Source organism: Mirounga leonina, unplaced genomic scaffold, assembly GCF_011800145.1.
Source record: "Mirounga leonina isolate KUSES-001 unplaced genomic scaffold, KU_Mleo_1.0 Mir_168, whole genome shotgun sequence".
Lineage (NCBI taxonomy): Eukaryota > Metazoa > Chordata > Mammalia > Carnivora > Phocidae > Mirounga > Mirounga leonina.
In genome coordinates, this window is record NW_023270426.1 from 34,933,396 (window position 1) to 34,951,067 (window position 17,672).

The window sequence follows — 17,672 nt, forward strand, 5'->3', positions numbered from 1 at the left end:
CATCTCAAGAAACAAAACAGCTTAAATTCTCTATCTTTCCTTCTCATCTTCCCTGTCAGTGGTGTCATCTTAAAACTATTTCTATCAATTGAACCTGGAGTACACCATTGAAAGCTGTGGATATGTATTTATTTTAAGCATTTACAAAAGTTCCCATGATTCATTTTCAGTGTCTACATATTTTGTTAGTGTATCACTGCATTATGTCAGGAAGTCTCTCTATACTAACAAGAATGAGGATTACATCTGGATTCTACTAGGGGACCACAATTAAATTTTGACTGATTACACACGGAAGCAGGCAGGTGTATTTTACTTGCAAGATTAACTCTATCTTAAAAATGTACTTTTTTTTTTTTTTGTAGGAGAATCTTTATTACTTCTATTACAGAAAACTGAACAGCATACACTCTGCCTAGTTTTTCGGCTACTTCTTCAGCCTTTGCCTTTTCCAGCTTGGCACTGTGAGCCACTGATTTTGGACCCAGGACACTGTCTTCCCAGTGATGGCAGATCTCATCATATCTGTCATTATAATTGGTCCTGATGGCTTCTACCAGCTTAGCCAGAGCTCCTTTGTCTCCCGAGTTAACCTTTGTGAAGGCAATGGTGGTGCAGATCTTCCTGTGGACCAGATGCCCCAGCTTGGCCTTTCTCTTGATAATGCAGAGGGAACCCTCATCTGATGACACAGGCCAGGTGGGAAGACTGTCGGCTTGATGGGATCCACATCATGTGCAATCACTACCAGCTGAGTCTTCTTGTTTTCCACCAAGATGGGACAGTATTAATCCCTGCTGGAAGGACTCTCAGTGGGGATGTGTTCTTTGCACTTCGTATCTCTTAAACCCTTTCTACTCATACTGGGATCCGAGGAATAGTAGCAGTAGCACCATCCTGGAGCTTGGTGGAGATGCAGAATCTCAGGCCTTACTCTTGACCTACTCAGTCAGAAGCTTCATTTTAACAAGATCGCCAGGAGATGTGTGTGCATCCCATTTTTAGAGGCACTGGCCTAAGGCATGGTATTCAGTAATTACAAACTGTCTTATTCTTTGCAGCAAAAGTGTCAGTTCTTCAGTTTCTGATACTGAGCCTAACTAGATATTCATTCAAATATAGTTAAATGAGGGGCGCCCGGATGGCTCAGTTTGTTAAGTGTCTGCCTTGGGCTCAGGTCATGATTCTAAGGTCCTGGGATCGAGTCTTACATCGGGGTCCTTGCTCAGTGGGGAGCCCTGTTTTTCCGTCTGCCTGCCGCTCCCCCTGCTTGTGCTCTCTCTCTCTGACAAATAAATAAATAAATAAAATCTTTAAAAAAAAGAAATATAGTAAAATGATTGAAAACAAAGAAGAAAAGAAAAATCTAAGATAAAAATAAAGCCTGAATAATATCATGTCCTTTGTTTATTTTACTTTCCGAAGTTGTGGTTTGGTTTTTTGTTTGTTTGTTTGTTTGTTTGTTTGCTGTCAGATTCTTCTATAAAGCACTGTCTCAGAATAAGTTCCCCAATAGAGGTTGAATGCTATCATGCCTGGTGGACCCGTCTGCATTCGATGACCATTAGGCTGATCATCTACTTAAAGGATGATCCTTATTCCTAGAACTCCCCTTTCTGTTTGAATTTGGATATTTCATATCTTGTGGTCACCCCTGGCAGCAGGTAGGACAACAGGGAATTGAAAACAAAGATAAGCCATTCTGCTTTTCTTCAGCAGTTTTGCTAAAAGATTCGATAGTTTGAAATATTTGATAGGTTAAAATGAATTCTGTGGACTCTTATTTACCAAGGCTCAATGATATATTTTTATTTATCATTGACAAAATGATTAGCGATGGTATATCCTGGAAACAACATTTCAGTGACCTGGAAGAATTCATATGTGTTCCAGTGGGACCCAGGGAGTTTTAGGCACTGGGAAAGTTTGATTCCGAGGATTATATTTTTAGTAAAACCTCATTTCTAAGGAATCTAAAAGTGAAGCTCAAATATAACAACTTCAGGAGCCCACAAAGGTAGAGATTAAAATTTAAAAGAGAACATTATAAATCCTTAATGCCTTTCCCAATTTTCAAGTCAGGTGACCTTATGTAGAAACTCTTATTTTCAAAGTTCATGATTTGAAGTATCTGTATGGTAATAAAGTATACATTGTTTCGTATCATGAAACCCGCAAGATATATTTATACTGCCTTAACTTTCCTTTTTGTTCTATGGAATATGCCACCAATTAGAGAGACTTAGGATTGGATTTTGAAAACTTCAAGAAATAGGACCCACAGTTATTGCACACGCTAAATTTCTCCAGTCATCATCTAAAATTAATGATCACATTTTGACATGGTACAAATTGAACCTGGGTCAGCTTACTTACTTGATGTACCAATAGTCAGACTGGTATCATAAATCAGTTTATGACCAGCTTTAGAGGGGATGACATACAAAAGAGGATTATATGTCACTAGGATCTTGACATTAAAAAAAATAAATCTTGGGCACCTGGGTGGCTCAGTTGGTTAAGTGACTGCCTTCGGCTCAGGTCATGATCCTGGAGTCTCAGGATCGAGTCCCGCATCGGGTTCCCTGCTCAGCGGGGAGTCTGCTTCTCCCTCTGACCCTCCCCCCTTTCATGTGCTCTCTCTCTCTCATTCTCTCTCTCAAATAAATAAAATCTTAAAAAAAAAAATCTTGACATTAAAAATAAATAAAGACAAAGAAAGAAGAAAAAGAATAAAGGGAATGTACTGTATCATGACTTACATTGTCTATGTATTCAATAGTGTGTTTACACAAGTTAAGTTGGCTCGGGAAAAGCCCTAAACAACTTTTCCAAGAAATAATTTATGGGACGGAAAAACCTCATTTAAAGTGAGCTATATATAGGATAAAGTGAGGATATATAGCTAGAACTGAAAGTAGGAGATGGTCATTTTAAAATAGAATAAAAAGATTATTAATTGGTTTTGCTCACAGTGGTTATTGTTGGGTTGACAAATGAATCTGAATAAAATGTAAGAATAAGATTACAGACTTACACTGAATATGGGTCAAAGACAGGGTCAAATCTCTTTCTACACAGCGAGTCAAGTTTTCCACTAGGGGCACTCATTTCATACGTGTGGACTATTTACCATGAGGAGAAGTAGAATTTGCTTCACTATTCCTGGAAAAAGAGATCCCGTAAATCAGAATATCCATCTCCTAGGTAATCATTTATTAAGATGCTGTCATTGAAAATGGAATACCTAGATGGCCTGCCCTTTGGCAAGGAGGTGGAAAACTGGAACACAGCTTTGGGAATTATATAAATGGTACAGTCACTTTAGGAACCTATTTGGTGGTATCTAAAAACATGTATAAACGGCAACCCAGAAATTCTACTCTTCAGGATACACCCAACATATGTGTATGTATACAAACTTACACATACTCCACACACACTTGTTTATCAAGTGACATATCCTAGAATGTTCACAGCATCTCTATTCATAATAGCCTCAAACTAAAATACCCAACTATCCATCAACAAATTAATGACTAATTTGCAGTATATTCACTTGATGAAATATAATCATGAGAATGAACAATTTACAACCACACAAAACAATATAATGAATATTACTATCACAATGTTGATGGGAAGAAGCCAAAACAGAAGAGTTTATATTGTATAATTTCATTCATTAAAAAAGTTGAGAAACAGGCAAAACAAATCTATGCTCGTGGAAGTCAGGATGGTGGTTATCTTTGGAAGCATAGTGACTGAAGGGAGGATGAAAGGGTATCCTTGGTCATGTTTTATTTCTGGATCTGACTGCTGGTTATATGAATATGGCTAAGCATTTTTTTCTCTCACCCAGTTGCATATTCGAACCTATCATCTACCCATCAGATTCTCTTAGAGGGCTAAGGGCTCCATATAAATAATTTAACAAGGAAGGAGAGTCCCTTCCCTTTTTTACCAATACCGGCTAGGCAAGACACTTATTTTTTAAGTTCTATAGGGCTGACACAAACATTAAGCCTTTCAAATTCATTTCAAAACACAAGATAATTGTTTACCTCGCCAGAAATGTCTTCTTTCCCTTTCTTGTCATTTCTGCGAGATCTCTCCGATGATTCTGTTGCCTCAGTCCAAATGGATTTTCTTTAGGAAGAGACATCTGAGGTTTTTTTGTCCCTGAGTATCACAGCCAAGGGTCAGGGGAGCAGCATACACAACAGAAGTTGTAGTAATCCTCCTCCTCCACCAGGGGAGACAGAACGAAAATGTATCCACCAGCAGCACCAGCACTACTCGCAACAGGCAACTGCCTTTGCTCAAGACATTATGAACTTTATAGCAAATAGCTAGAGAAGGTTATGGTAGGAAAATATCTAGTCATTTTATAGGCAGTGGTAAGATACAGAAATAAAACAATTATATGAGTATATGAGCATATGAGATATATGTTTTTTAGTTCATCTGAGATTGGGGCAGTGATACTTTGTGGAACCCACAGATGGGAACTTTTTATCAAGTATGACCCAAAAATGGCAAAAGGATTTTTTGGTCATGTTTTTCTCTCCCCTACGGTGACCCCTCTTTCACTAGGGAATGTACTTACATCATCAAACTAATGTGATTCTTAAACAGGACATAAACCTTCCCTTTAGATGAGAACACTAATCAGATTCAGCTAGTTTTTCATTTTCCATCTACCTAAACACTGCCATTACATGGAAACAAAAATCCCTGAAAAACCAAGGCTACTTTACGGAGTTAGACCTCTCTTCCCAGCCAATCCATTTTATTATCCTATATAAACAAATTCTGCCATTGCATTCCTTTATCCATAGCAACTTCAAGTGGATAATCTACAAATCAATTAAAGAAAAGTTAATTGCCAAAAAGGATCAAGGAACAAGCATTAGAAACATAATATTTACAGGCACCATCCTAAAAATTTATGTTAGAGAAAAGTTGGTCTGACTAGCTTTCCTTCTAATCCAACATTTTAATTTGTATGATTGCTTTTAAAAATAAAAAAGTCATCACACCATTACTCTTACCTTATGACATCTATGTTTGGGGGCTGATGTGGACAGATAAGCCAAGCCAAAAAAAAAAAAAAAAGGTACTACTATATGATATGCTACTGCTATTGATTTTTAACTTTAATTTTTTTATCTTTAACATTTTCTATGTTTGGAACTTTTTGAGGATTACATGAAATAATGCAACAGAAAGTACGATATCCACCCCCCTTTCCTTCTCCTCCTTACATGTCTACAATAAAGGAGAAAGAGAGGCAAATTCAGTGAGGAGAATGGACTCTGATCTGCCCAAGAACACAGTCAGTGATGAGGTCAATATTCATATGTTTCCATCAACTTGGTGCAGTTCTGAGTTATGTCTTGTCTGCCTAGGACTGCAATGTACTTATAGAAATACGGAATGGATACACTTCAACTTCTATGTAAATAAATTGTTGTTTTCTTTAGGAAGCCTTCCTTGACTTTTCCAAGCAGAATTTCTTATCTCAGTACCTACGTTGTTTTATTTCATTGTTAACTTGGTTTGTTTTCTGCCTTCTTCTACCACAATGTAAGCTTTATGACAGCAAAGACCTAATCCATTTTATTCATCATTCTATCCCTATTATACGGTCAATAGTTTTAGGTGGCTAAGAAAGCAGGAGGCATGGTGGGGTACGAGAGCTGTCCATACCAGCTGACAAAAGCAGACTCTTAAATTGGTTGTTAAACCTAGCAACTATAAAAAGTTAAATTACATAAACTTATAATTTAAAAAATTAATTTAAATAAATAAATTATGTTATAATTACATAATAAATATTCAAGATTCCTCACTTCCTTATAGTTTGCCTACATTGTGATATCATGTATGTTCTTGAGGTCATTTACATCTACATATCTGTATGGGCTATACTGCTTGCTAATTCTCTATTTAGTGCCCTCTATACCTTGAAATGGGCCGCGGGGAGCATTTTTGCCATGGAAATCAGCAAATACTACAAATAGACTTTGTGTGTGTGTGTGTGTGTCTTCACAGAAAGCTGGCTGTTAACATTCACCAGCCCACTAATGAAAAGGCTTATCATAGGCATTCAAAAATAGTTTCTGAATGAATGTATTCAATCTTTTATATGAATTCTGATTACATTTGAGTGATTTGTTCATGGTCACATTAGTTCTTAGTTTATTCCTTTAGCCCACCACAAAGCTCCTCTTTTTCAGGTTCACTCTCAAGCTCTCTTTTCAGAACAGGGCGTACGGACTTGTTGCTCTTGGGAAATGTCTATCTTTTGCATTTGATTGACTTCACAGAGTTAAAGTAGTGCGTATCTACTCTGTTCACAAATCCATCTTTTCTCTTTAACATTTGAGTTGTTCCCCTGCAAATTCACATTATCATCAGGTATTAAATTACACAATTCGACAAGTTTATTAGTTCCATATTGTCCTCTCCCTTGCCAATGGAATTTTCTTTTGCTCTGATTCACAGTAACTCTGCATAGTTCTCTAACTCAGCCTTACAGGAAGTCAGAGGCTTTCTTTAGCCCCTTGTCAAGAAAACTAGAAAAGCTTTCCAATTATGGTTCGAAAGTGAAAAACAAAATGGAAGTTATGATGGGGCATAGCCAAGGCAGGAGGTGGGTAAATGGCTGGGGCAAAACACATCGGGGCTGGGGCCTCCACAATGAGAAGCAGCAAAGGAAGGGGTACAGAAGCAAATGTTCCCTGTCTCGTAAAGTGTTCATTATTTGCTCTGCTCAGACTAAACAAGTCTTCTCCGGGCCGCTCACTAAAGGTACTATCCCTTAAAATTATGTGCTGGGGATTCCTCAGTTTCATGACTCACAGTCAAAATACTACTAGCTGAAAATCATAAAATCAACCTTATGACAATAATATAAATTTTATTACCCATGAATTAAACGTGGATGCTCACTTCCATTACACATTCAGAAATGGCATAATTTAAAAGCATGGTATGGCTCTCACGTGGACCATCAGAACTCTTCACAAGCATAATTACAAGCTCTCAGCCCTGGGGGGTGTCTTTGCTTTTTCTGCCACCTTGATTTCTGCCTCTCCTGCCTGTCCACATTTGACAGTGCTCCATGCCGGTTGGTAGCCCACAGCCACGTCTTAATCAGTACTTTTGTAATAATCACACAGTTTTATGTCTTTTTGTCTGTGGTTGCTCCGTGTGTCGTCTTGATAGTACAGAGAACTCACAAGCCTTATTTCTCCTCTTCATTTCTGTTTCTGGTCAGCATTGCTTTGCTAATTGCACAGATCCCTTTGAATGCTCGAGATAGGACTTTCTTTCAATTTAGGAAATCTCAGCTAATGCCTTCCATAAAAATTCTATTTACAAAAAGGCCCCTGCAAAAACGCTATTGCAGCTGTTGTAGGACGGGATTTTTAGACTTGTAAGTAAAGTGTCTAAGTTTAGTTTTACTTGAAGGAGTCTTTCTAGTATTTAAAAGCTCATCCTTTTGTGGTAGCTGCCCAAATCTGACTCTTGGACTCCTCATTGCAGAAAGTGGCAACCATTCTGTTTGCTGCCTTACCAAAGACACTGAATAAGATGGGATCTACACTGAAGTGAGGCGCTGGGACACTGGAGAAAAAATTCGTGCAGAAGTGCACAGAGCCATGGTTTCAAGCTCTGGCTATGATACTCTCAAATTTCATGACCTGGGCTCTCTGTAGGTCTTGAGGTTTTTCTTTTTTCTTTTTTTTTAGAGTTGGGGGACGGGGCGTAGGCAGAGGAGAGGGAGAATCCCAAGCAGGCTCCACACCCAGCACGGAGCCATAGGCAGGGCTTGATCTCACAACTCTGAGAATGTGACCTGAGCCAAAGTCAAGAGTCTGACGCTCAACCAACTGAGCCACCCAGGCGCCCTGGTCTTTAGGTTTTTCAATGTAAGATGATGGGTTCGAGCAGATGAACTCTTGGGTCTCTTTAGCTTTTGCCCTCTGCTCTGTGAATGTGGGGAAAGGAAGTGGAGTGTCCCCATTCTTGTCAGGGGTCTAAAAACATTTGTTGATAATTTCATTCATTGAAGGCATATTCCTCAACCACCTACACCATGTCACAACCCTTACAGGCATTAAAGATAAAGAGGTGGAAAAGAGAAGGCAAAAATCACTGTCACATGGAGCTTATATTCTAGTATTAGTAACAGCTCACATTTATTTTAGTGTTTTCATGTGCCAGGAATTCTATATGATTAACAGGCTTAATCCTTACAACATCCCATTTTACAGATCAGAAAGCCAAGGCAATCAAGTTCAATACTCCACAGCACCTTTCAAAGACGCAGCTGCTTATACATGCAAGCTGCCGGTGTATTGCACTATTCGGTAACCAAATGTGGCCCCAGTGACAATCGCTAACCTATAAACCTATTTGACAAAGAAGCATCACAAAATTGGTGAGATGATAAGAGGATGGTGGAAAATGCTGTAAAAGAGGGGGTTAGGCAACCCACTTTTCTGTACATATTCTGAGGGGCGAAATGGCCTTTTGAAGTAGGCATTAATATTTTCCATTTATAGACATGGAATCTACTAATACAGGTTAGGAAAAATTGCCCAGTCAAGAAAGCAGCAGAGTTGGATGCAAACTTCATCTGTTCAGCTCTAAAGCCAAAGTCTTTCCCCAATACCATGCTACCTCTCCCCACGTGTGCTATGATTGTTAGCCTTCCTGTTATTCCTATAACGATTGTTATGTTGCCTTTACAGTAACTATTTTTCCCATTTTCAATTATGTTAATATTAGTCCCAATTTGGAATATCATTAAGAAGGCCCATTTAATATTCAAAACAATGCCACTGGCATGAAACGGCATGAAGTTGACCTCTTTTGCTCAGAGAATCTTCAGGCTCCACTGAACAGCTGGCCAAGGAACAGCATTCTGGCACTGAAATACAACCACATGACCAATGTTTCTGGCCAGATGAAATGAACCAGATGGAAGCCCGTGGAGCGAAATCCAGGGAGAGGGTAGAGCCAGGCCACTTTAATCACGGATTCGTTTTTTTGTTTTTGTTTGTTTTACTTAAGAAATCCTTTTTTTTTTTTTTTTTTTTTTTTAGAGAGAAAGCGAGCAGGGGGAGGGGCAAAAGGAGGGGGAGAGAGAGAACCTTAAGCAGGCTCCAGGCCTAGTGAAGAGCTGGAGGCGGGGCTCAATCTGAAGCTCCGAGATCATGACCTGAGCCGAAATCAAGGGTCAGCCGCTTAACCGACTGAGCTACCCACCCAGGTGCCCCAAGAAATACTTACATTTTGATGCTCTTGTTTAACACTGCTTTAAACCAGTATCAATTAGGTTAGATGACAGTTCAGATATTATTTAGTAAGTTTATATTTTAATTGACCACTAAGCCATGTTCTACATCAAATTACAAGGTGCTCTTTCTTCAGAGAAAGATTCTGAGGTGAACCGAGGAGGATAGTGGATCTATTAGAATAGCACCTCTCATGACGGAACTCCTCCTGTGTGGTCATGGGAAGATGTGGTCAGGAAACTGGAGGTAGCAGAGTGACTATTTAGAATTCTAGGCTCTAGGACAGACTGCCGGGGATCAAACTTGGGCACATTTCTTAAACTATGCCTAGTTTCCCCAGCTGTAAAATAAAGACAATACTAGATCCATCTCGTGGGGTTGTTTTGTGCGATGAAATGAGATAATGTGTGTACATTACTGGGAATGTGGCATGGCCCAGAGTAAGTGTCTGTTAGAAATTAGATCTTATTACTTACTTATTACTTATTATTACTCCAGACTTGGCTGCCCTCCTGTGTCTGTGTGGCCTCTGATCTCTGAACCTTCCATTCTTTCTCTCCCATTTAGTGGTAAGTGTTCCCATTCTCTTCCCTATAGAATTAAATGAGATGAGCCGTGCATGGGGCACTAAAGACAAGAGTCATTACGCCTTTTACATCTGGCAAGTTTTTTAAAAAAATGCTACACAATGGGAGGCATGAATGTGGTATCTGGGAAGTTACATCCCAGGGTACTGATTCAATGTTGGTGGCACCCACTTCCCCTCCTAAAGCCTTGGCTCCGCCTGCATTTCTAGTGCATACTGCTAGGTTTACTTTGACAGCAACTGACGTGCTACTGCTCAGGTTTTCCTGGTAACACAGTGGAAACCACACTCCCCTCTTGCCCTTGCTATTGTCTGCTACTATCAGATGTCCAGATCCGAGCTGCAGGTCTGAACATAACTTTCTAAGAGCACAGGGGATGATTTAAGGTCATTGAGGGCTTTTGGTTTTAGTAAATATGGCTTTATCTTTCCATGGCTCGAAATCACTTAGGCTTTTTATTTCTCCATCCGATTGCTTGTTAATCCTCCTTTCCACTGATGGGTCTGTTTCCCACTAAAAAATTTACTTGTTAGCCCTTCTACAACAGGTACAAGTATGCTTACATGAATTTAATTAATCACCTATTTGGCAGCTCTGTTAAAATGCTGGGGGAGGGATGTTGATGTTGATGTTGATGTTGAAACTATTGGCAAAAAAGAGATCTGGAGAGTTTCTGAGTATCTCCATTATTTAGTGTATCCCACAACCCCTATTAGTATAAGAGACGGGAAAAACTAGAACTGCTTTCTGCTTCTGGCCTGCAGGATGCTAGTGGAATCATCTCTGCCCTAAATGTACCCTGGATGACTTTCTCTTCTATTTGCATACCACCCACCTCATAGTCACCCCATATTTTTTCTTTCTTTTTTTTAATGTCCCTTTCTGAGAAGAGAGAAAGCAGACAGTTTTGTGATTTGTTTTGGTTGGAAGACAAGACCACCTCTTGAAGAGTAACTTTCTATTTAAAGTTTCCTTAAATGTTACTATACTTTTAAACAATAACATTTAGAAAAACAAAATGTCCCAATGTAGTTCCCTTGGGGAGTTGGCAGAGTCCACCAACCTGCTAAGTCTTACTGCTCATTCTTTCTTTGCTTCCCAGATCATTTTCTTTCCAATTTTTTTTAGGTACTATATTTAAAACTCCAACATAAATTCACTCATTTACATTATCTCCTCAAACCTAATGTGATAAACACACCATTCCCTTCTCTCTCCTCTAAAAAGATAGGAGAGGTGTGGCTCTAAATAAGGATTGACACTCATTCCAGATCCACAGAGGAAAGTTAGCCTCCTGAGTATGTAATCCTCTCTTTCTCTCTCTGTATCAAATCAAATTTGGCTTAATAAGTTATATATTAATCATATTTGGCTTTTTATAAAAATGTATTTTACCCACAAAAGACAAAAATTTGTCACTGCCGAAAAACCACTTTCAAATCAATTTTAAGCATTGCATAACAGTCCAAAATCGTATTTCTCAGGGATGAATACTCATCCAATGTATATGATTTGCTATTACTTTAACAAAGCAGACTCTTTAACTGAATTTCACATATTATAGACTTGGCTTTCCTTTACCCTGAATGTTATAAGAAAGGGAAGACAATCCCAAAGAAAACTATTCCAGTTTAAAGTTAAGTGTACCACATGTCCATTCTGTCTTCAAAGAAAAAAATTATATTATACTAGACACATTTGAGGATTTTACAGACCAACAGTCTCATAAAGAAGAAATTCAATAAAGAAATATAGGTTAATGCCCAGTTATTTCAGTTGCTTCAATAGTAAAATCATATCCAAAGCCTCTCAAAGGTCAAGGTAAGCTTAAGCTACTCCCATGTTTTAAGGATCTTATATATATATATATTTTAAAGATTTTATTTATTTATTTGAGAGAGAGAATGAGATAGAGAGAGCATGAGAGGGGGGAGGGTCAGAGGGAGAAGCAGACTCCCTGCTGAGCAGGGAGCCCGATGCGGGACTCCATCCTGGGACTCCAGGATCATGACCTGAGCCGAAGGCAGTCGCTCAACCAACTGAGCCACCTAGGCGCCCAGGATCTTATATATATTTGAAAAATGCAAAAACAGAATTGCAAAATTGTGGGGAAATTTAAATGTTCACATCAAACAGTTTAATACCTTTAACTCTAGGAATGCTCTGCAACAAAAATGTGCTATTCAAAAGATAACTGTAGAATTTAAGTGTGTGTGTGTGTGTACACATACATACATATATTGATTCATGGTTCATCTGAGATGGTGTGGCCTGTTAAAAGTTTATAGCTATACGATAAACATTCTTTTTCATTATTATCAGTATATTGCTGTAGTTGAATGCATTATCTTTTTGAGCACTGACAGACCTCTGAAAATATGAGACCAGAGTGGCCAACTGCCCTACTAGTTCCCTAACTTTCTACTGGACTCTTTGCCTGTGATAGGCCCTGATTATTCAACAAGTTGACTTTGCAAATAAAGGGGTGATACCAACTAAGACAGTGGAGCAAGAGGTCTCATCAAATATACATTAATGGCACTCCTGTCACATATAAGGGAGCCTCTGGCATCAAAGAATTTACAGTCCAAATGGAGAGACAAAAGAGGACCCACAGAACAGTAAAGACAGTATGTATAAATAGTTTAATTATTACATGTGCGATTCACATACAAATTAAAATCAAATCGATGAGGGACGAAGTCTCTCAAGCTCCAAAGGAGACTGGCCCAATGATGGTCACTCTAACCTCTTGTTAGGAAAAAGGCATGTTAGAACTACCAACATGGGCACTTAAATGCATGGAAAACTCATCCTTAGACATCCCAGTGGCTTGCTGTATTTTGGAAAGGATCAGAACTTGACCAAAGGACAATGAAATAACTTTGCCAGATGAAGGCAAGTTTCATAATGTATTTGCAAATCATACAGCAGAGCTTAACCTGCATTTTTTTTTTGGAGATTTCTGAAACACTAGTGCCACATGCTATTCCTTTCACACTATTCAGTAGTTAGACATGTACGATATCCCAGGACTTGTTATCAGCTCTCATTAATGAGGAGAGTTCAGAAATCACCCTCTATTGGAAATAAGCACTGTAATGCTTACAAATCTTTGATGAGCATACAACTCAGTAGAATGCAAAGCATATAGTAGGGTGTATCATTTCTAATGTTGAACTGTATTCATAACTAATAAATTAATCTAATTAGTAAAAATAAATGGTATTTATTTTGTTTTGAACTAGAAATAAATGGAATTGCTACTTACACTTTTGGCTGCCAATTTTTATCCTTTGTCAAAGTTTGCTTCTGCATTGTTACTATAAGTGAAGTATATAATTTGATTTCTCTGATTTTACAGTTCCCTAATAAGTCCCAAGGGCACTATCTTCCATACTGTCTAAAATAAATAACTCTCGTGCATTATTTTAAACCAAAACTCAAATGTTTTTTATGCAAGTAAATCAGAATACATTATAATTCAAATTTAATGCATACTTCTATATAGGCCAAGTAGTCTCCAGATATGTTGCATTTGGTCTAAATAAGAAAGATATTCTCAAGACTTTGCAAACAGTTTCAGCTGTATTTGCTTTTCCTGAAATAGCTTCCATTGCTTACAGACTAGCCAATCAGAAACAAATAAAAAAAGTGTGAAGAATCAATCTTTTCCTTGTAAATAGCTAGAATACTTAAGCAAAGAAGGAAATCAAAGATTTTTTTTTTTCTCACTGTCTTCTTTCTTTTTTCTAGTTACTTGGTTAAAATAAGCTAACTTGGGTGTAAAACAAAGTTGCCATTGACAATTTATTGAGATTGTGAAGTCAAGATCTTTCATGTGATTTCTATAGAACTCTTCAGAAATAAAAGATTAATAGAACATCGATTTTGATTTTATGGTGTCTAATTCTCCTAGACAAGATTAAAACACTGAATTACCGTCTAGATCCCAGAGATAGTTGCCACTTTTCCACGTGAATGTGCCCTGGAAACCCTTATGAACAAGATAGTATTGTTTCCTTTTTGTTGTTTGATTGCCTGTTTAATCAAGCAAGACACTTTTCCTGACATTTAAAGGGTTAACTGAAAGTTTTAGCATGACCAATATTGGCTCTTTTAACTCCAGCAGGGATGCTAATACCCTTTTTTTCCAGATGCTAGTAATAGGAATGCTGTTTTTTTTAAGTTCACCATTTAACACTCAAAATCAGCTTTTAGAGTTAGTCAACTTCTTGCTACTTCTCAGGTTCCCATATACCCCCTCACTATTTTAAGGTTCATCTCTTTGTCACTCATATTTCATATATTGCCAACTTAACGCCTGTTAGGAGTTAAATAGATCAACACAGGGCAAAAGCATATTTCCGGCGGCGGGGTGCGGAGGGAAGGGCTAAAGCTATAGAGACTGATTTAAAAAATTCTTCCCGGCTACAAAAAGTAAAGAGTGATACCTGTAGGACTTTGAGAAACGCAATCTTGTTCTGGCTCTGGGAGATGGTCCTGGCACTGTGACTCCCTGAGGATCCCAAGGAAAAGCCATTTGTAAGGAAGGTGCCAGGATTGCTGGAAACCGCAGAAAGTCAGAGTTGGTGCAGGGCCTGGGGGCCGGAGGGCCCCGCGCTGAGCAGGAGGCCCTTGTGGCTGAGGGAGGGCATTTCCTCTGTGGGGTGGTATGCACTGACAAGGAGGTGGCAGGCTGGCTGAAGCAGGGGTGGAAGGGATGGCCAGGACTTCCTGCTGTGTGACACTTGCCCTTTGCGACAGAGCTTGCTTCACTCAGACCTTATCTCATTAATAACATGAGCAACACTCTCTCACAAATTTGTTTTTAAATATAGTCCTGATTAAACAACATAGTCATATGCCACTCCTGAAAAGCACAACACACACACACACACACACACACCATGAAAAGTATGACTGAAATGTGGGTGAACCTTTATATCAAGTGTGAAGTTCAAAAAAAAAAAAAAGGTAAACAGAGGGCCTTTGTTAAAAAAGAAGTAATTACATATCTACAATGGGGAAATTCAACAAAGATTACTACATTTCACACAACTAGCTGCCAAATATAATTTTCCTTGCTCCAACTTCTCTTAGAAACAGGGATGGGCATCGTTATTTGCAAACCTTCCACAAGAATTTAATCATCTTGAAATACTAGCGCCTCCCTGCAAGTCAGTGTAAGAAGAAAACAGGCAGATCACTTTCAAAGCTTTTGGCAGCTTTTCCCTCACGGAGATGGTGCGTCACCTTGGAGAGTGAATTATAATGCATGACTTTGACAACAAAGATCAATTTTCTTGTTCATTTTCTATTCCCTAGAAACATTTCTTAACTCTCTGATAAATCCCTTAAAACAACTTTCTTTCAAATTAAATAAATGACGAAAGCCAAATAGAGCCCTTCGCATGTTTTATGAGTCCAGGACATTTCAGGGAGGCAAATATTTCAAGATATTGTACGCAAGGAGTCAAAGGACCCCAATGCCGTCATCAGTCCTCACCACGGAGTGGTATTTAATGTTAACAGTGCAGCATAATTCCATCAGTCCCTGTCTAAACACTGCCCCACGGGTGACCTCAACTGTAAACCAAGGCAGAGCTCCACTCCTCCTGGATAAGATTAGGCAGGCTTGGAGGGCCCGAGAGTGAATTTAACCCACTCTGAGCGGGACAAAATTGGCTGACAGCTGAGCTTACTGATGGTCACCACATCTGCCAAATTTTGAGACCCATATGACCCTGTCTATCTCTTACACAGCCGAGAGGTCCAAAATATTCATGTACTTTCCATGGAACCTCAAGTAAGGAAACAGGACACTTATTTTCCCGACAGCATCCGGCACACCAGGGGTTCTTGAGAGCGCGACAGGTTCCATATCGGCTTTGTGACTGAGTAATAGAAATATTTTTGGGGTTTCACCTCTTTGTTATCTGGCAGACGGACTCCAAGAGCGGGCAGGCGAGAGCTAACTGAACAGCAGCCAACTCGGAGGAACCAAGAGTTCATAAACAAACACGTTCTCTCTGAATCAATCAGCAATATCTGAATGCTTCACTAATCACACCTTTCTGCTCTTGTACGCGGATCCACACCTCACAAGAGCAAAATCGGAGGCCACCTTCCACGTATTCTTTGAGAAAGACCGAGAAAATGCCTGTGTCTATACCCATGCGAGTCTGCCCTTCTTAGTGGATGAAATTCCAACTATTATCATTTCATTCTTTTATACTATTTGATTTCCATGTCAGGACAGCTCGAAGAAAACGCAAACACTCCTGGCAGAGTTAACAAGCTGCTCAACAACTTGGTATTTAGTAGCATGGTTTATCTGAAACTGAAGTCAGAAAGTATAGGAGAATGGGGAGTGAGGAGGAGCCCCTGAGAGCAAGTGCGGGGAGACAGTGGGGGGTGGGGGGGCCACAGACAGGCATGAGAGCAGGAGGGGTGGGACTAACTAAGATAACTCCTCTCACCTTCCATGCAGGACAGAACTCTCTTTCTAACTGGTGGCATTTTACATTTTACAGGTGAAATAGCCTCAGTGTGCCCTGAAAATAAAAGCTGCAGTGCACATATATGACTTTGGGAGCAAAAAACCATGACTTGCTTTGTTATCCCAATTATACTGGTCATGGCCAGATGGACCCTATCTCCCTGTGCAAGCTGAAGCCAGTCATAGGTATTTTAGCTAATATCTGTTTTTGTCTCCATTCCAATTTACATTTTTAAAAGAATGTTCTATTAATTGCTATCTGATAAAATATCAGGGCATAATAATAATGCAGAATGAAAATACTGTGGAATGTCCAACTTTTTCTAAAAAAAAAATGTACAACGAAGGAGATGCAAAGTTGTCTTTTTCATTACTGCCAAAGTATTTCTTCCTTCTTTTCTCCCTTGATTCTTGACATTGGACAACTGGAATCCTGAAGCAGGATAAAAACAATGTAAATATAAGTGGAGCCTGGGTGGCTCAGTCGGTTGAGCATCTGACCGTGGCTCAGGCCCTGATCTCAGTGTCCTGGGATAGAGTCCTGCATGGGGCTCCTTGCTCAGTGGGGAGTCTGCTTGTCTCTCTCCCTCTGCCCTTCCGCTCATGCTCTCTTCCTCTCAAATAAATGTTTTAAAAAATAAATGTAAATGTAAAATGATGACCAGGGAAATGGAAAATTTGGTCCTTTTTCCTAATGTGAAATTAGATATGGACACAAAAAGTGTCTTCCAATGTTAATGTTATTTTTTCCTTAAATAATTACTCACTTTCTCCTTTTCATTTCTTCTGTACAGCTATACATAATCCCCCCAGAGGTTCCCAGGCCTCAACAAGGTCGAAGAAATAAGCTACTTATTTCTGACATTAATCATGAATAAAATTAAGACTTGATTTCAGGTATAAATACCAATATCCTTTGGAAGGACTGGCTAGTACTTCATAGACATGAGAATTTAGACAACTGGAAAAAAATAAAAATTAAATAAGATGTTTGCTAGGATGAACCTTTGCTGTCATTTACATTTTAAACAGTTGTTTATAACTTTCACTGCACATGTATTAAAGGGTAGAAAAAGAAATAAAGTAATATTTTGCATATTTTAACATGTCATTGTTAAACACTCCTTTACCCATAAGAGTATTAGTAGAAACAGGATTCGGTGGCAGAGAAGTTCCATCCCCGAGACAAACTCTTCTTCTACAATTTGGAAACTAAACTTATACACCCAGGAAAACTAGATTCTGAAATCTAAACTTTGCCTCCACCAAACT

General features: G+C 38.9%; 1 protein-coding gene across 5 annotated transcripts in view; it reads right to left on the reverse strand.

The window, feature by feature from the left end:
• The window catches only part of PDE4D (phosphodiesterase 4D), a 1,027,393-nt gene that overhangs the window by 346,848 nt on the left and 662,873 nt on the right, over positions 1–17,672 (reverse strand). Inside the window, exon 1 of one of the 5 annotated variants that reach the window (XM_035014472.1) lies at positions 14,353–16,218. The exons of the other annotated variants lie outside the window; for them this stretch is intronic. Coding sequence (XP_034870363.1) covers positions 14,353–14,441 — 89 coding nt within the window. The 5' untranslated portion in view covers positions 14,442–16,218. Of the gene's footprint in view, positions 1–14,352; positions 16,219–17,672 lie in introns of those variants that run through there. 5 annotated transcript variants of the gene reach the window in all.